Raw genomic sequence first — 14,438 nt, forward strand, 5'->3', positions numbered from 1 at the left:
CCCCCCACGCCTGGGTGCCTCCCAAGATTCCTCCCCAATGAACAGCCAGGCTCGCAAACTCCCGAGCTGGGAATTACACGGCTGCAATCACAGCCACAGAATTTTGATGTGGTCTGTATTGTGCGTATGCTTTTAACAACATCACCCATTACGGTCAGCTGATATTTTTCTTCCCCCCCTCCTCTGACATCCCACGATGAGAAAGCGCCATGAAGGGGCAAAGGCGAGGTCTCCTCACGGGGGAGAGCCCGTCGGGGAGGGGGGGGGGGGGGGGGGCGGGAGGGGGGCTGTGCCCCCCTCCCGCCCCCCCTCCCCGACGGGCTCTCCCCCTCGATCTCAGCGTCCCCTCCGACCTCAGCGTCCAGCCCAGCCGTGCAGGCAGCCGGTGCACCGCAGGAGAACCGGGACAGGACCGCTAACGCCGATACCCCGGCGGGGCCGGGTCGTGAGGCGCGGACGGGTCCGCGGACCGCTCCGTCCTAACCCTGCACTCCTCCCGCCCGCCTCGCGCGGCTCCGCTGGCAGCCTCCTCCCATTGGCCGCCGCTCGGCGGCGTCGGCCAATGGGCGTCCGTCGCTGCCGGGCCGTTGGAAGCGTGCCGCGGCGACCGTTAACCGCCAGCGGCTTCGGGGAGGGGGCGGGTGGGTCGGCAGTACCCGCCGGTCGCCCCTCGGACGCAGAAGCAGCGGGGGAGCGCTGGGCGCTCAGCCGGGTTCTTCGGGCCGTTCCGCTGGATGGGGTGGCGGGGGAGTGTAAGCGGCTTGCGGGCACCCGGGACCCAGGCGGGGACCTCGTCGGCCCGGCTCGCCACTGCTCCCTTGCTTCAGGGTAGCGCCTTGGCGCGGCTCCCTCAATCGCCTTCCCCTGATTGTGCCTTGAGCCTCTGTCGTCCCTCCTAGGTCTTGTGGCGCCTAGCGCTGGAAATTGTAAATCCAGGTCCTTGGCACGGATGTGCGGTGGAAGGAGGTTTCCACACAGCGAGCTGCGCGTGAGCCTCGCTGGGACTTCGCAAGGCACCGGGGACATGGCTGCCGCTTGTAGCGCCTTTGGTCTGAGGGGCTGCGGTCCCTGTGGGGAAGGAGCTGCTGGCACAGCTGGCCGGTGGGGAAGCAGGTCACCTGCCTTGCTTTCAGTGACCATAAAGCTCCCTCTTTCTGTCGTTCTGCATTACTCTACAGACAGCAGTAAATTCTGGGCCTGGTTCCAGATCAGGTTCAGTCAAACCCTCTGCCACTTGGAGGCTGGGTGTCAGGTAAGCGTTTGGTTCACCACACGGTCCAAGGTCGTGATGCGGAAGATAATCGCAGGTGACATGGGCATTGCTGGCAGTCTCTGAGAAAGACTGGGGGGTGCCGTTGGTCAGGATGCTGTCCTGCTGCTGGAGGGAAATAGCAGTGGGGTTTGCAGATGATTTGGCCTGAAGTGCTTTGGCCGTGCCATGCAGAGAAGCAGGAACAGCGAGGGGGTAGAAGGTCAGTGGCAAGCTATCCAGGCAGACCAGGGGCCTGATCAGACCAGGCATGGAGCAGCAGGGAGCTGTGGTATGTGAGAGGAGAGACCAAGAGCAACATGAGTCAGGACAGAGGGGGACCAGAGGGGTCTGAGAGAGCCAAGAGGTGGTTGGATGATCACTTGTGCCCCTTGGGGTGCAGATGCACCAACTAGACTGTGAGAAGTGTGCACAGCATCTGTCCATCCTGCCTGGATCTTGTTAACGCTGTCAAGACCTTCACTTTCATAAGGTCTAAAATTCACTGTATTTTAAAGAGAGCAGAAGGACTGTCTGGAGTGTATGGGCTCTTCTTTCCTGGAATGTAAAGGAAACCTCGGCTGTGCAGCTGGAGTGCAGGGGGCTTCATTCCTTAGTGAAAGCAGAGAAGGGAAATGCAGATGTCACAGCTGGGACAGGAGATTTATCTTGGCAAGCAAAGAGGAAAAATACTTTCAAAAAGAAAAGAGAAAACTCAGAAGAATCCCCTCCCCATCTGCACTGCCTGCCAGCACGAGCAGAACCTCCAACCTGCAAAGGCCCTTCGTCTCCTGGGCCTGGGCTGCCGCCCAGCTGGATTAAGCCCTCGCCGCTTTCTCTTTGGAGCGAGACCGTTGTGGTGAGAGCAGGGAGGCTGTGAGAACCAGGCTGATCCTGAAGGGAGATTATCTCCAAACAACTCAGCTGGAGGTGGGAAGGGGAAAGTCACAGTCAAAGGATGGAAGCATGGAAGGGAAAAGAGAGACAGATGCAGCCAGGGTGACCACAGAGCAGAAGTGGATCCAAGGAGAAGAAACCATCCCCTCCTCAGCAATGCGTCGTGCCGCTGGGCTACAAGAGTGGCACCTTAAGGCATCCCATGCGCAACCAGACAGGGGAAAAGGCTTAATGCCTCAGTCTTTGTTTGGGGCCCCCAGAGGTCTAACACCAGCTCTGGGTGGGGGGAAATAGCTTACGTTTGGATGTCTGGATGCCTTACATTAGCTCCCAAGATAACTGTTGTACAACAGGAAAGGGTGTTCGAATGAGAAGTGCACGCACGCATATACAGTGTGCTATTTAGACAACCCGAAGCATGAGGTCAGGATGAAAACATGTGGTGGAAATATGTTTGGAAGAGTCAGTGCCTATGTCAGTCACCAGGAGTGGGAGAGAGTGGGAGCCAGCAGCTGACAGATTCGCACTCTCTCCCTGTGGCTGGGGTGGCCTCAGCCCGAGCAGATTCTTCTGTGGCACCAGAGCAACTTAAGGCTCTCTGTTGGGCCTGGAGATGCGGTGGTCATTGCCTCCCCTGTACCTGCGCTCGCTGGCTTGTCCCCTTCGGGTGCTGCCTCCCTATCCTCTCAGAACTGCAGTGGGGGGACGGGCAGCCAGAAATCGGGCTTGGATCAGGAAATCCAGCACATCCTCGCCATTGCGTTTCTGTCCCTTGGCTGCCCCCTCCCTGACCGCTCACTGGTAATACAGCTTTGGAAACACATCTCGTGCTATTTCTTGGCTTTGGAGCATAGTTAGAAGGAGAAGGAAGGAGGGTGTGAAAGGGAGGGGGAGATAGCAGGAGCAAATAATGCAAAATGAGACTGAGCTGCGAGCTTCATATCCCATCTGGAAGCTGTTTTCCCCCAGTACACTTCACACCCGCTCCCTCTGGGCCAGGATGGTAAGGCTCACGTTTCCCAGTTGACTGGTCCTCCTTGTGCAAGCCACACCCTTCTGTGTGAAAGCTACTTGAGATACCTTAAAGGAGGATCTCAGCAGAGTTGCAGAGTCCTTCATTGTCACAATTAGAAATTCTTGGCCAGATTGCCCAAATTCTCTGAGGACTGGGAGCTGGCTGGTCTCAGCCTGCCTGGAAGGTGCTCTTGAGAGAGTCTAGGCCTTGAAGAGGCTGTGAGAGTATGAGCCTGCTCTGCTTGTGCATCTCTGTCCATCCCACCTTCATTCATGTCCTAGTCCTGTGGGCTTTCTTGGGCCTTCCACCAACATAGGCCTCTGGTCTGCTGAGATCTCCATTGCCATGGCACGGGCAAAAGTCTCCCTAAAGCCCAGCACAGTCGTTTCATTTAGTGGCAGCACATGAAGGCCTTTAGCTGTGCTGGCCCCAGTCTGGGTGGGAAGGGAGGGCTAGTAGCTGCTCAGCAACTCCTTTGGCAGGTGACCTTCCAGCCAGGATAAAGCTACCGTCTGTTTGGTCAAGTGATGAACCTGCTTCTGTTTATCGCTCAGAAACTTAGACCCTGCCATACTCTGCCATGATCCACACAGCTCTGAGACACCGTACCCTGGGACTTGCAGTTCCTTGGATTCTTCTCTCTCATACACGTTAAGGAAGAGTACGGCTGAAGCCTTCTCTGAGTTTTGCCAGACAGGTGCCACTCCCCCAACAGAGCGGGGTGGGACAGATTTGCATATTCTGCGTTAGCAGGCTCAATCTGAACTAATTAGCAGTGGTTTTGATGGCATCTATCCAAAATAAGCTCTGGGCTGCTCCTCACTATGCTCATCACGGTTGGATCTGGACAAGAGGACACTTTTTCCTGTTACTCTGTGGTTGCGTGCATGGCTGTCTTTACTAATCAGAAATCTAGTTGGCAATACCTGTTGGCATCAGGAGAGAACGGAGCCAAGCTAAGAGATACAGCAGTCTTCCTGGGACATGGTGGCTTAGCTTCCTTCCTGTCCTGTAGTTTCCATTGTGGATATAGCCAGCTACAAAGCCATGTCATTATCTTTGTTTGCTTTACCCTTCCTTATTCTGCTTTCCTCTGCCTCCTGCCACCTTCTTTGAGTAAAATAGCAATCTCCAGCTCTGTGACAGCTCTAGGTGCTCACCCTCTTTGAGGGTGTCTGATCCTTGGTGCCCCCTTTGATAATAACCATAGTTATTCCCAATCTCATAGGTTCACTCCCTTCTCTCCACCATCTGTGTTTGGAGATGTTGGACTGGTATATGTATGATTGCTGAGAGCTGAAAGGGGGCTACTTTGACGAGGTGGCTTTGCCAGCATTTAGTTGTGCTGGAGGATAAGACCCAGGAGCCCAGAGAGTGGTATATGCCCCAACATTTCTGGATTCCTGGTGGGGGATGAGTTTCATTCTCTGCTTCTCTGAGGGAACTGGGGTTGTTTAGTCTGGAGAAGAGGAGGCTCAGGGGAGACCTTACTGTTCTCTACAACTACCTGAAAGGAGGTTATAGCAAGGCGGGTACTGGTCTCTTCTATCAAGTAACTAGTGACAGGACGAGAGGAAATGGCCTCAAGCTGCACCAGGGGAGGTTTAGATTGGATATTAGAAAAAAATTCTTTACTGAAAGGGTTGTCAGGCATTGGAACAGGCTGCCCAGGGAAGTGGTGGAGCCACCATCCCTGGAGGTGTTAAAAAAACCGTGTAGACATGGCAGTTCAGGACATGGTTTAGTGGGCATGGTGGTGTTGGGTTGATGGTTGGACTCGATCTTAAAGACCTTTTCCAACCTAAACAATTCTATGATTCTCACCCATGTTTTTCCCATACTGTGCAGTAGGTCTCTGTCTCTTGGAAAATAATGGTCTCTTGGGCACCTGAACTCCTGCATCTCCGGGAGAACAGTGTTGCCTTCATCCTCACTTCCAAGCAGTGAGGTCTTCCAGCAAGCCTGCTGTGTGATGTCTAAAAGAAGAACCAGAATTCTGCAATTACTCCTGCCAATGCTGGTGCCTGTGTTAAGGCTCTGATACTCAGCCCCTTGCAATCATTACTCACCTCTCACCCCATAGCCACTGCTGGGGTGATTTTTTGGTTTCAGAATAAAAGCAGAGGCACATCTCCACCTCTTCCCTCAGGGTAGGTTTGTCCTACAATGGGAAGACTGTTGACTGACCAAGAGATCCTTGTAATAAGCGTGGGTGGGATGCCACTAAAAGCGTGTGGAACTATGGCATAAATGTATCTTCTTGGCTCTCTTCACTCCCACCTCTGCCTTTGTTAATGCACAGTGGTAAAAGAGATTTGAAGCATGTGTCAGAGTCGCAGACAGCTCTCCCTGCAGCTGTCCATCCAGCTCTGCTGCTTTCCAGGGTTACACTGTGGTTCTAGTTTTGACAGTTACAACAGTATATATGATTTGAGAGCCTCTTGTTGGATCCCAGCTCTGCTGTGCTGTCGTGGTGCATTGGCAGCCAGAACTCTGAATCTCTTTCCTTTTCTGCAGTTATGTTCTCACCCTTTACCGTAAGGCTATCGTGTTCATATCCTGTGTTTGCTTGTGTCGTTTAGAGAAAGCAAGACAAAGAACAGCTGTTACACGAGCAGGCAGTCTCTGGGGTTAATGCTCAGGACTCCAAACTCTTTACCCCTTAGTGCTGTAGGATAGCACAAAACCTGGTTTTCCAGTGCTTTTTAGATAAGTATCTAACACAGTTCCATCTGCTGACTCAGCTCCCTCTGAAGATCAGTTATGCTCAGCACAGATGGGAGGTGTTTTCTGTTGCTTGATTCAAGTGCAGAAATGCTTCTAGGCAACTTGGAAATGGCTGGGTAGATTTTATCAAGCTACCCCGCCAACTCTGCTTCCGGTATGGGAACAAGTGGAGAAAACTTCAGCCCAGACATCCCAGGGAGGGCCTCAACACTGGGATTTAGCATGAGTGTGCCTTCATCTACCTGCACATGCAGTGTCTGCCCTCCCAGGGGAGCCTTGGATGGTGGTGTGTCAGGCTGTCACTCCAGGCAGTGGGGGGACAGGACAAGTGGGAAGGAAGCAAAGGAAGAGAAACCTCGTATTAGGCACAATGCAAGTGGCAGGGACTCCCCCCCACTACCAGCATGCTCCGTGGGCATGTTTTTAAATTGAGTGGCTGAGGGATGATGTTGGAGGGTGAAGGGCATGTTGGAGATCGCTGCAGCTCACCGTCTCCCTCCCCCACTTGGTGGGAAGCTTGGGTCTGCTCAGCTGGAGCCTACTTCACTCTCCAGCCTCACCCCAACCCTCTGACAGCCAGCGTAATGTTGACAGAGTGATACGGTGCTCAGGTAAAACAAATATACCTTCCTGGAGGAGCAGGAACCTGCAGGATACAGCATCCGGGGTCCTCTGGCCAACTCCTCCCTCAGTCCTAGCACTGGGGAAAGAAAAAACTGCACACACCCCATGCTCCTCTAGGAGCCAGGCTCTTTCCTGAGCTCAGCTCTCACACTGGAATCCTTTGGCACTCATGTCTCCACTCTAGGACCTGTGTGCTCTCTCCCACTCTCTCTCATCCATACCCTGTTGCTCTTGGTATTTCAATACGCTGCTTTCAATGCCTTTCTGCCCACCCAGATGCTTTTCCAGGCGGGGGGGACCCAGTCTGACTCTGCTGAGCTCTCTCCAGTTCATTTAAGTTACACAGTTCCGTCTGTGTAATATAGTCACTTGAATGTATCTGTCTTTTCTTTCCTCTCCCTGAGCCAGAAGCCTCAATCTGCCAGCAAATGGGATAATTTTTCAGCTGGTGTTTGGCAACCATCATTTTTCTCCCTGCCCAACCAATGCTTTGTTGTAGCAAATGGAAAAGTTAGTGATTTTACTTCTGAACAGGAGGATATGCCTCAAAGGAAACAGGTTCCCTGTAGCATCAGGAGCCCAGCTCTGCAGCAGCACTGGCCAGATTTACTGACTGTTACTGGAATGATTAGTAGAATGATTGTTTGTTGTTAACAGCCCATCTGTAGTGTTTAAACTTCATCGGGGAGCTGAATTTCACAGGCACTATCTGGCTGGAGGACAGCCTCATATGGTCCACAGAGGGGCTGTGAAATCCCAGAGGAAATTAAATACAACAGGGGGCCTTCCTGTTATGTTGATCCAACTGATCTTTTTTCTCTGATAGAAATCAGCAGCTGGGTTGATGTTCTCTGGGGCATCAGAGTGCCTATTGCTGCTGGCAGAGAACATGAGAAAGTGTCTGTCACCAAGGACAGGTGCTGAAGACCACAGTTTTCTGCCACACTTGCATTTTGTCATCACAGGGATTTCTTGCCGTGTGCTCTATTCAGCTCACTGTCACAGTGAGATGATGCTAGGAAGCCAAATATAGGTACCCACAGAGGAAGGGGGAAATGTGAGAACATAGAAGAGTTTCATGAGTGTTTGTGGCATGGATAAACAGGCAGAGAAGATGTACAGCACCATGGCCCTTTCTATCTTAATTCAAGGTGTTTTTATGAAACAGATGCAGGCAAGGGAGAGGAACTACTTTTTCCCATCCAAAAAGGGCTGTTGCTGAGGTTTGGCTCTCAGTGCAGAGGAAGGCTCTCGGATCCCTCTTGGAGTTGACACTAACATACTCTCTCCCTTTGTTTTTCCTCAGCATTTCTCAGAGAACCTGGATCACTTCTCCGACAACATGGAGGATTTCTCCAACGACCTCTTCAGCAGTTTCTTCGATGACCCAGTACTGGCTGAGAAGAACCCACTGCTGGACATGGACCTGGATCCACCCACTCCAGGCATCCAGGCAGAGCACAGCTACTCCCTCAGTGGAGACTCTGCTCCCCAGAGCCCCCTTGTGCCTGTCAAGACTGAAGATAATGCTAACGGTGAGCATGAGATGTGCACACTGCACAGCTTTGGGCGCATCTGTTAGCAGAGGCTCTGGCTGGCTTCCATATATAAGGACAAACTGGCTATTCCTTGGGCCTGCGCATGGCTAATCCAGGCAAGAATTTGATCTGCCGTTGTCAAATACAGCCCACATTTTTTCCTTCAGTTTGTGCTCTGACAGTCACATTGCTCCTTTGCCGGGCTGTTATTTATGAGGATGATAATTGGTTGTGGTTTGGTGTGCTGCCAGCTTCTGGCAAGCAACAGGCAATGTCACTTTAGGACCCTGCAAACCTGGGTGTGGATGCCCTAGATCCAGGTCTGTTTTGGCATCAAGCAGCAGGGTTTTGGCTTGAATATAGGAAGCATGAGTCTCTGGCTGCAACCAGTGCTGGTACATGTGGAAAGCTAAGTGGCTTCTTTACCAGCAGATCTTTTAGCAGGAGACAGAGAGGAACAGTCATTTCAAAACCTATTTTTAAAACAATTCATTTCAGGATAATTTATGATGGCTGGATATTTTTAGAGCCGTCCTTGCAGAGAGTCCTGTAATTTGCGGGACTGTGTGGGTGTCCCAACAGCTGATGGACACCAGGCTGCCTGAAAAAGCAGTGGCACAGGCTCAGTATACACAGAAGAAAGCCATTCCTTTGAGTGAGAGTGAGACCTGGGACAGAGGCTTCCCTCTCATGGCCAAGAATGATCCCAGCTCTCTGGTACAAATGCCAAGGCAGGAGGAGAGGAGCTGGCCTCCACTGCCTCTTTGGTCCCTGCAAAGGGCACAGCCATTGGTGCCAGGTTCCTTAGGGGCCACTCAGAGAGGTGCTGGGAGAGAGGCTTATGGCAGGCCGAGCAAGCTCTGCCTCAGTATCAAAGCAGCTTTCCATTTACTTTTTTTTTTTTCCTTAGCTTTAACCCCCATACAGTCTTGAAGGGCACTCAGCCCAAACAGGCAACTGGATGACTAACAAAAAACAAACCAGCATGAGCGCATAAACACATCTTTATTTTGCCCCTGCAAATGAATAGGAGGAGATGAGGCTTGGGAACGAGAGAAGCAAAAGCATGAGTCTGCAGAAAGCAGTGAAATGAAGTTTGCCTGCATGAAGCTACCTCAGGGACTCCTCTCTGAGACAGTTGTTACCATTTCTGCTCCCCTCCTCTGTGTCTGGACATGCCCCTGCTTCAGCTGCAGTGTCTCCAAGGCAAGACCATGACTCTACTGAATGGAGTGTGACACTGATCCTTGGGCAGAGGCCAGCACAGGGTGTACAGTGCATAACCCAGGAGAGCTTGAGATGGACCTATGGACGTGACACTTGCTCTCTGAGACTGCAGATCAGCCTATACAGGGAGTAAGGCCTAGTGTTAATGTGGCAGGTATAGGGGTATCTATGCACCCAGTCCTGCAGCGGGATAATTCAACCCATCTTTCCAGGGCTATCTTGGCTCATAACTGGATGCGAGTCATATTCTAGTGTAGCCCTGAGTCAGGTCCAGTATTTGCAATGCTGTGCAGTCCTTTTGGCACAACTCCATCCAGTCTCAGTCCTCTTAGACATTCACTTCAAATTAATTACCCAGGAATGGCTTTTCTTTAACATTAAGCAAGCTCTGCTTGGTCTGCAGAGCTCCTCAGGAATGCCCAGGCTCTGTCTAGGCTTGGAGCTGTCTGAGGCTTGCTATTTATCAGCTTTATTCCAGCTTTTCTGCAGATCTCCAAAACACTTCCAAATCCTGCCCCTTCCCACATGGTTCCCACTAACACGGGTCAGCTAGGGCAAGCCACTGGGTGCATTGTGACCCTGCTTATCAGTGGAATCTGCTTTCCAGATGGTTTGCGCATATGGACCGGCTGCTTTGGTTCTCAGTACCAGCCCTCAGTTCTGCAGGGCATGATTTGATGCCAGGAGCAGGGGGAGCCAGGGCTGTGCAGAACAGTGGGTGCTGGACCAGCCTCGGACTAGTGCCCACACTCCTGTACAGGTCCTGCTTCCTCACTGCTCTTTGCCTCACTTCTTCAGCCCAGGGCAGCTATGAATATCTCTCAGCCATACTTCTTCCCACTATGTACAGAGTCTCTAGAGCAGAGGATGAGCTTCCTGGCATGCCTCACCCACCAACATACAGTGAACTCTGTAGTGGTTACAGACTGGCTATACCTCTGAAACATTCTCTCAGGCAGTAGAACATAGATGTGTCCACACAAAATGCCTCCTCCTCAGTCCCTCATTGACCCTCTGATGGCTTATGTGTTTCTGATTCTGTAACCCAATCGCTCCCCAGATAAATCTCCAAGGGTGGGAAAGAGAGCAGGGTCAGAATGTAGACAGGAAGTGGGAGAACAGCACATACTTATTTGAGTGTCTGTTCCTTGGACTGTCTGGACTGACAGCACTGGGGGCTGCTCTCTCCCTGAGTCAAGTCTTAACAGGGAGAGCCCTTGGTGGTCTGCTCGCCCTTGTCTGGTAACTTCCTTCAGCAGCAGCCTTCCCAGACAGAGGATGCCCTATGCCTCTGAGAAAAAGCAAAATGTAGTGTTTTGCAACAGAAAGGGAGGATGAGGAAGATGAAGCTTAAAATCACAGTAAGGGAACTTCAGATTAGCCAGTAGACAAAACCTTCCCATAGTGGGCATAGTGAAACCATAGAAAAGATTTAATGGGGGAAGCTGTGGGCTCTTCGTCACTTTTCAGAGGGGTAAAGTCAAGTCAGACAGCCATCTGTCAGGACTGACACAGGTGTAGTTGGACTTGCCTAGAGCAGTGTGACAGACTGGAAGAATCCGCAAGGTCCCTCATCTCTGTGGCAGGCTGTAATCAGGCATAAGAAGTCAGTCCAAGTTTTCTGGCTGCAAACACTTGTGGCTATGTAACGCCTTGCCTCCTTCCATCAGAAAGGTCTTGTTTGCATATCAGGGGTAACTGGTATGGGGACTTCACTACCAGCTCTGGGTTTGGTGTCCTTGGTGGGACAGAGAAAATGCAATTCAGTCTTTGTCTGCTCAGCAGCCTCTCTGTTGTCATGGCTGTGCAGTGCACCCCTGCCTGAGATGCTGCCTGATGACATTGGCCCCGCTGCATTGTGGGAAGCTCTAGGAAGCGATCCAGCAGCACTGAGAGCAGTGCACACAGCTGATACGCGCACACACGCATGGAGCAGCCACAGGAACTCGTGTCTGTGCTTGAAGATGTCCGGTCACACAGGGAGCTGGGAGGAATGAGCCTCTCCTGGGGAGACCTATCTAGGCAGCAAAATAAGGGGTGCTAGACCAAAGACAGGAAGAGAACATATTCCACTGGCAAGGGCAACACTGTGTTAACTGTTACAATTCTTGCTCAAGCTTTAACACCACTGTGTCCAAGCAAAAGCCAGAGGCAGGATTCTGCCCTGTCCTCTCCTGAGGGCAACAGAGACCAAGTTGGGCAAAGACAATGTTAAGCTACCTTTAACCTTAGTTCAGATGGCAGCTCCCGCATGAACAGCTGCTTGCTTGTGCTCTTCTTTGTGCAGGCTTTTCTGGAACTGAGAAGGACCTTTCTTGCCCTCTCCTCTTGCTAGGACATCTTCTAGACTGAGACCTGCACTGCAGAGTTGCTTTGAGCAGCAGACAGCTGGGCAACATCCCTGGGTCTGTGAGTGCTGTATGCAGAGAGCAGTGCAGAAGGGTCAGGGAGTGAGCCTGACTGTGGCCTCATGTTGAGCCAACTGGGGTGCTGTCTGGTGACACACTTAGCAACAGTCTGTCCTGTGTCAAGCTAAATGCATTTCTGGTTGTCAGATAAAAAGGGGAAGGGAAGGGATGAGGATTAAGGAGGAAGATGCAGGCTCCAGGCCAGCTAGGAGTTGCTTTTTGGCAGGCTGAAGTGTTTGAACAGCAATGAGGGGACCAAAACTTCAGAGCAGAGCCCAGGCAGCTCTCCTGCCTAGCGTGTTGTTTTTCCATCTGAGCTGCAGCTTATCCACCACTGCCTGAATCCCACCTCCCAGGATCTCTACTTCCAGTGACAAGCCAGGCTCACACCACAGATGTGCACAGGACAGAGCAAGCAGGGGACAAGGGGAGCGTGCCCACACAGATCCATTCAGTTCTCTTCAGACACTTCCTTTCCCTTGCTGCTGTTTCTGTCCCAGCAATCAACAGCAGTGGGGCATGGCTGTAGGCAGCAGTCCCCCTGAGCAGCGTAAGGTGGAAGAAGGAGCCTTGGAGGTGAGACTGAGGGGAGCAGCCATGGGAGCAGCCTCATAAGCAGGTGCCACATTGGACTTCCACAAAAATGGACCTTCCTCCTCTCCTGTCATGCAACAAAGCTCTGGTACTTGGCACAACATCGGCGGGAGGCCAGAGCAGCGCTGTCAGCCTTTCACTGTCCTCGTGCTTGCCCTCTCGCCAGCTCTCTAGCACAGAGATGGTGCTATTCTTGGTAACACACCTGGCGGCTCTGTGATGCTGGCCATGCTGCCTAAGGAGCAACAGCGCAGCATCCTCCTCTCACTGAGCTCTAAATATAAATAAGCTCCAGAGGACCAGACTGAGACACCACTGGGGGAAGAAACTCTGCAGCTGTCCTCCAGCGCTCGGGCTGCACAGTCAGAGCAGAGCAGAGACACAATTCCTCTAACTCTGTCCCGTCTGCTCCCCGCACGCTGGGGGTTCATTCCCTTTTGTACTCTGTGTTGTGGGCCTGCACATGCTTGTGTGGTGACAGTACTAAACTTGGAAAGGCAGCCTCCCCAAATAGGGGGAAGCTGTCTGCATGGCTTTTTTTTTTTTCTTGTCCTGTTCTTGCTGGAGTTTGACTCTCACGTTGTGCATGTTTCAGAGCTGGAGAATGGAGTGTGGTCGCTGGGGCCCAAGCTCTGCTCCATCATGGTGAAACAGGAACAGAACCTGGCTCTAGACCTGCCTGAGTCCCAGCTAGCTGCCAGCTCCATACCAGTGCTGAACCTCAACCCTCTGCAGAGACTGCCAGTCCCCGAGGAGGTGAGCCCATCTAAGATCCATCGGGAACCTGGGCTCTCACACAGTGGCACCCCTGGTGATGCAGACCCAGCCATGTGACTGCAGGGTCCTGCTAGGTGGTTTAGCCGCTGGACAGACAGGAGAAGGTGATACAAAGCCCAGATACTTCATTATTTGTCATTCTCCTCTTGAAATGGCAGTCAGAGGAGCAGCACTCCTGATCTAGCTAGAACTGTGCTTGATCCCTGCAGTGAAGCTACAAGACAGCTTATCCTTCCAGAGAAAATGGTGGAAGGAGGGTTTTCTCCAGCACAGGAGACTTTACAATCTCGGTTATATACAACCATGTTTCCTTGTCACAAAAACCAAAGGCTTTTAAGCTTGCACGTGCTGGAGGCCTGTACCATCCAATCTGCCAGTATTTCTATAGCCACTCTTGGCTTATCTTCATTTTTTAGCAAACAGTGTCAATTAATGTGATGCCAGTGACACCACTATTCCTGAGTATAGACCCCTGCTCTGCCACTGTCTTTTTCATGGCCTTGGGCTTATCATATGGCCTCTCACTTTTCTCAGCTGCTCAATGGAAATGGAGGTCCCACTCCAGGTCCTGCTTGCTTTTTTCTATGAAGCAGCAGGAATTACTATTTCTAATAAACAAGGGGCCAAGTTCTTAAGAAGTCTGCCTGAAGGAGGCTCACTTATGCCACTAGTACGTGGGTATACGTTGGGGGCTCATTTTGGCTGGCCTTGAGTCCAGCTGTGTTGGATGGGAAGATCCAACCAGTCTCACACAGACCTTGGCTATCTTGTAGCAGCTCAGTAGATAACAGTAAAGCATCTCTGGGGTTTACTTCCTTTTTTCACTCATGCTGAGCATCTTCCCATTTAAGCAACCATCCAAAACAAATGGGTACTTCCAGCCAAAACTGTGCACAAACTTCCTTCATTATTTACACAGCTTGAACTTGCTGTGCCCTCGAAGCTCTGCTGTGTGTGCTCAGCAGCCGTACTGTGGTGCTCTCTCAGCTGTGTTTACAGTCTGGAGGAGTTTGCAATGTGTCTGTTTAGTGTAAAAACTCCCCCAGCCTATGGTGGGTTGGGGGCTGGCGAGCCAGGGAGCTGAGGGGCAGCAGAGCCCAGATGGGAATAAATCTACTCTTTATTTAACTCTCAGTCCCCTCTGATTGGAAACAGCTGTCCAGCAGCCCTGGTGAAAATCATGTGAGCAAGACAGGGGGTTTGTTCTGTTTCTGTTTCTGTACAACCTCTATACTCCCATTTCTAATGAAGGCAGATCAAAGAGGGACTTCCCATGGTAATGCATAGGTTGGTTTAAATTGCACTGCCTGGGTCTAGCAAGGGAAGAATTGCCAAGGATAAAAGTCATCTCCCTTTTGGAGGTACTCGGTGCACTGCTTGGC

General features: G+C 51.8%; 1 protein-coding gene across 4 annotated transcripts in view; it reads left to right on the plus strand.

The window, feature by feature from the left end:
* Positions 1-14,438, plus strand: part of CREB3L1 (cAMP responsive element binding protein 3 like 1) — a 46,995-nt gene that overhangs the window by 17,402 nt on the left and 15,155 nt on the right. For 3 of the 4 annotated variants that reach the window (XM_049825664.1, XM_049825662.1, XM_049825661.1), the window contains exons 2-3: positions 7,819-8,047; positions 12,875-13,035. In XM_049825664.1, the coding sequence (XP_049681621.1) occupies positions 7,819-8,047; positions 12,875-13,035 (390 nt within the window). The remainder of the gene's footprint in view (positions 1-7,818; positions 8,048-12,874; positions 13,036-14,438) is intronic. The other variant, XM_049825665.1, reaches the window with a different exon arrangement.

The sequence above is a fragment of the Accipiter gentilis genome, chromosome 22 (genome assembly GCF_929443795.1).
Source record: "Accipiter gentilis chromosome 22, bAccGen1.1, whole genome shotgun sequence".
NCBI classification, from domain to species: domain Eukaryota; kingdom Metazoa; phylum Chordata; class Aves; order Accipitriformes; family Accipitridae; genus Astur; species Astur gentilis.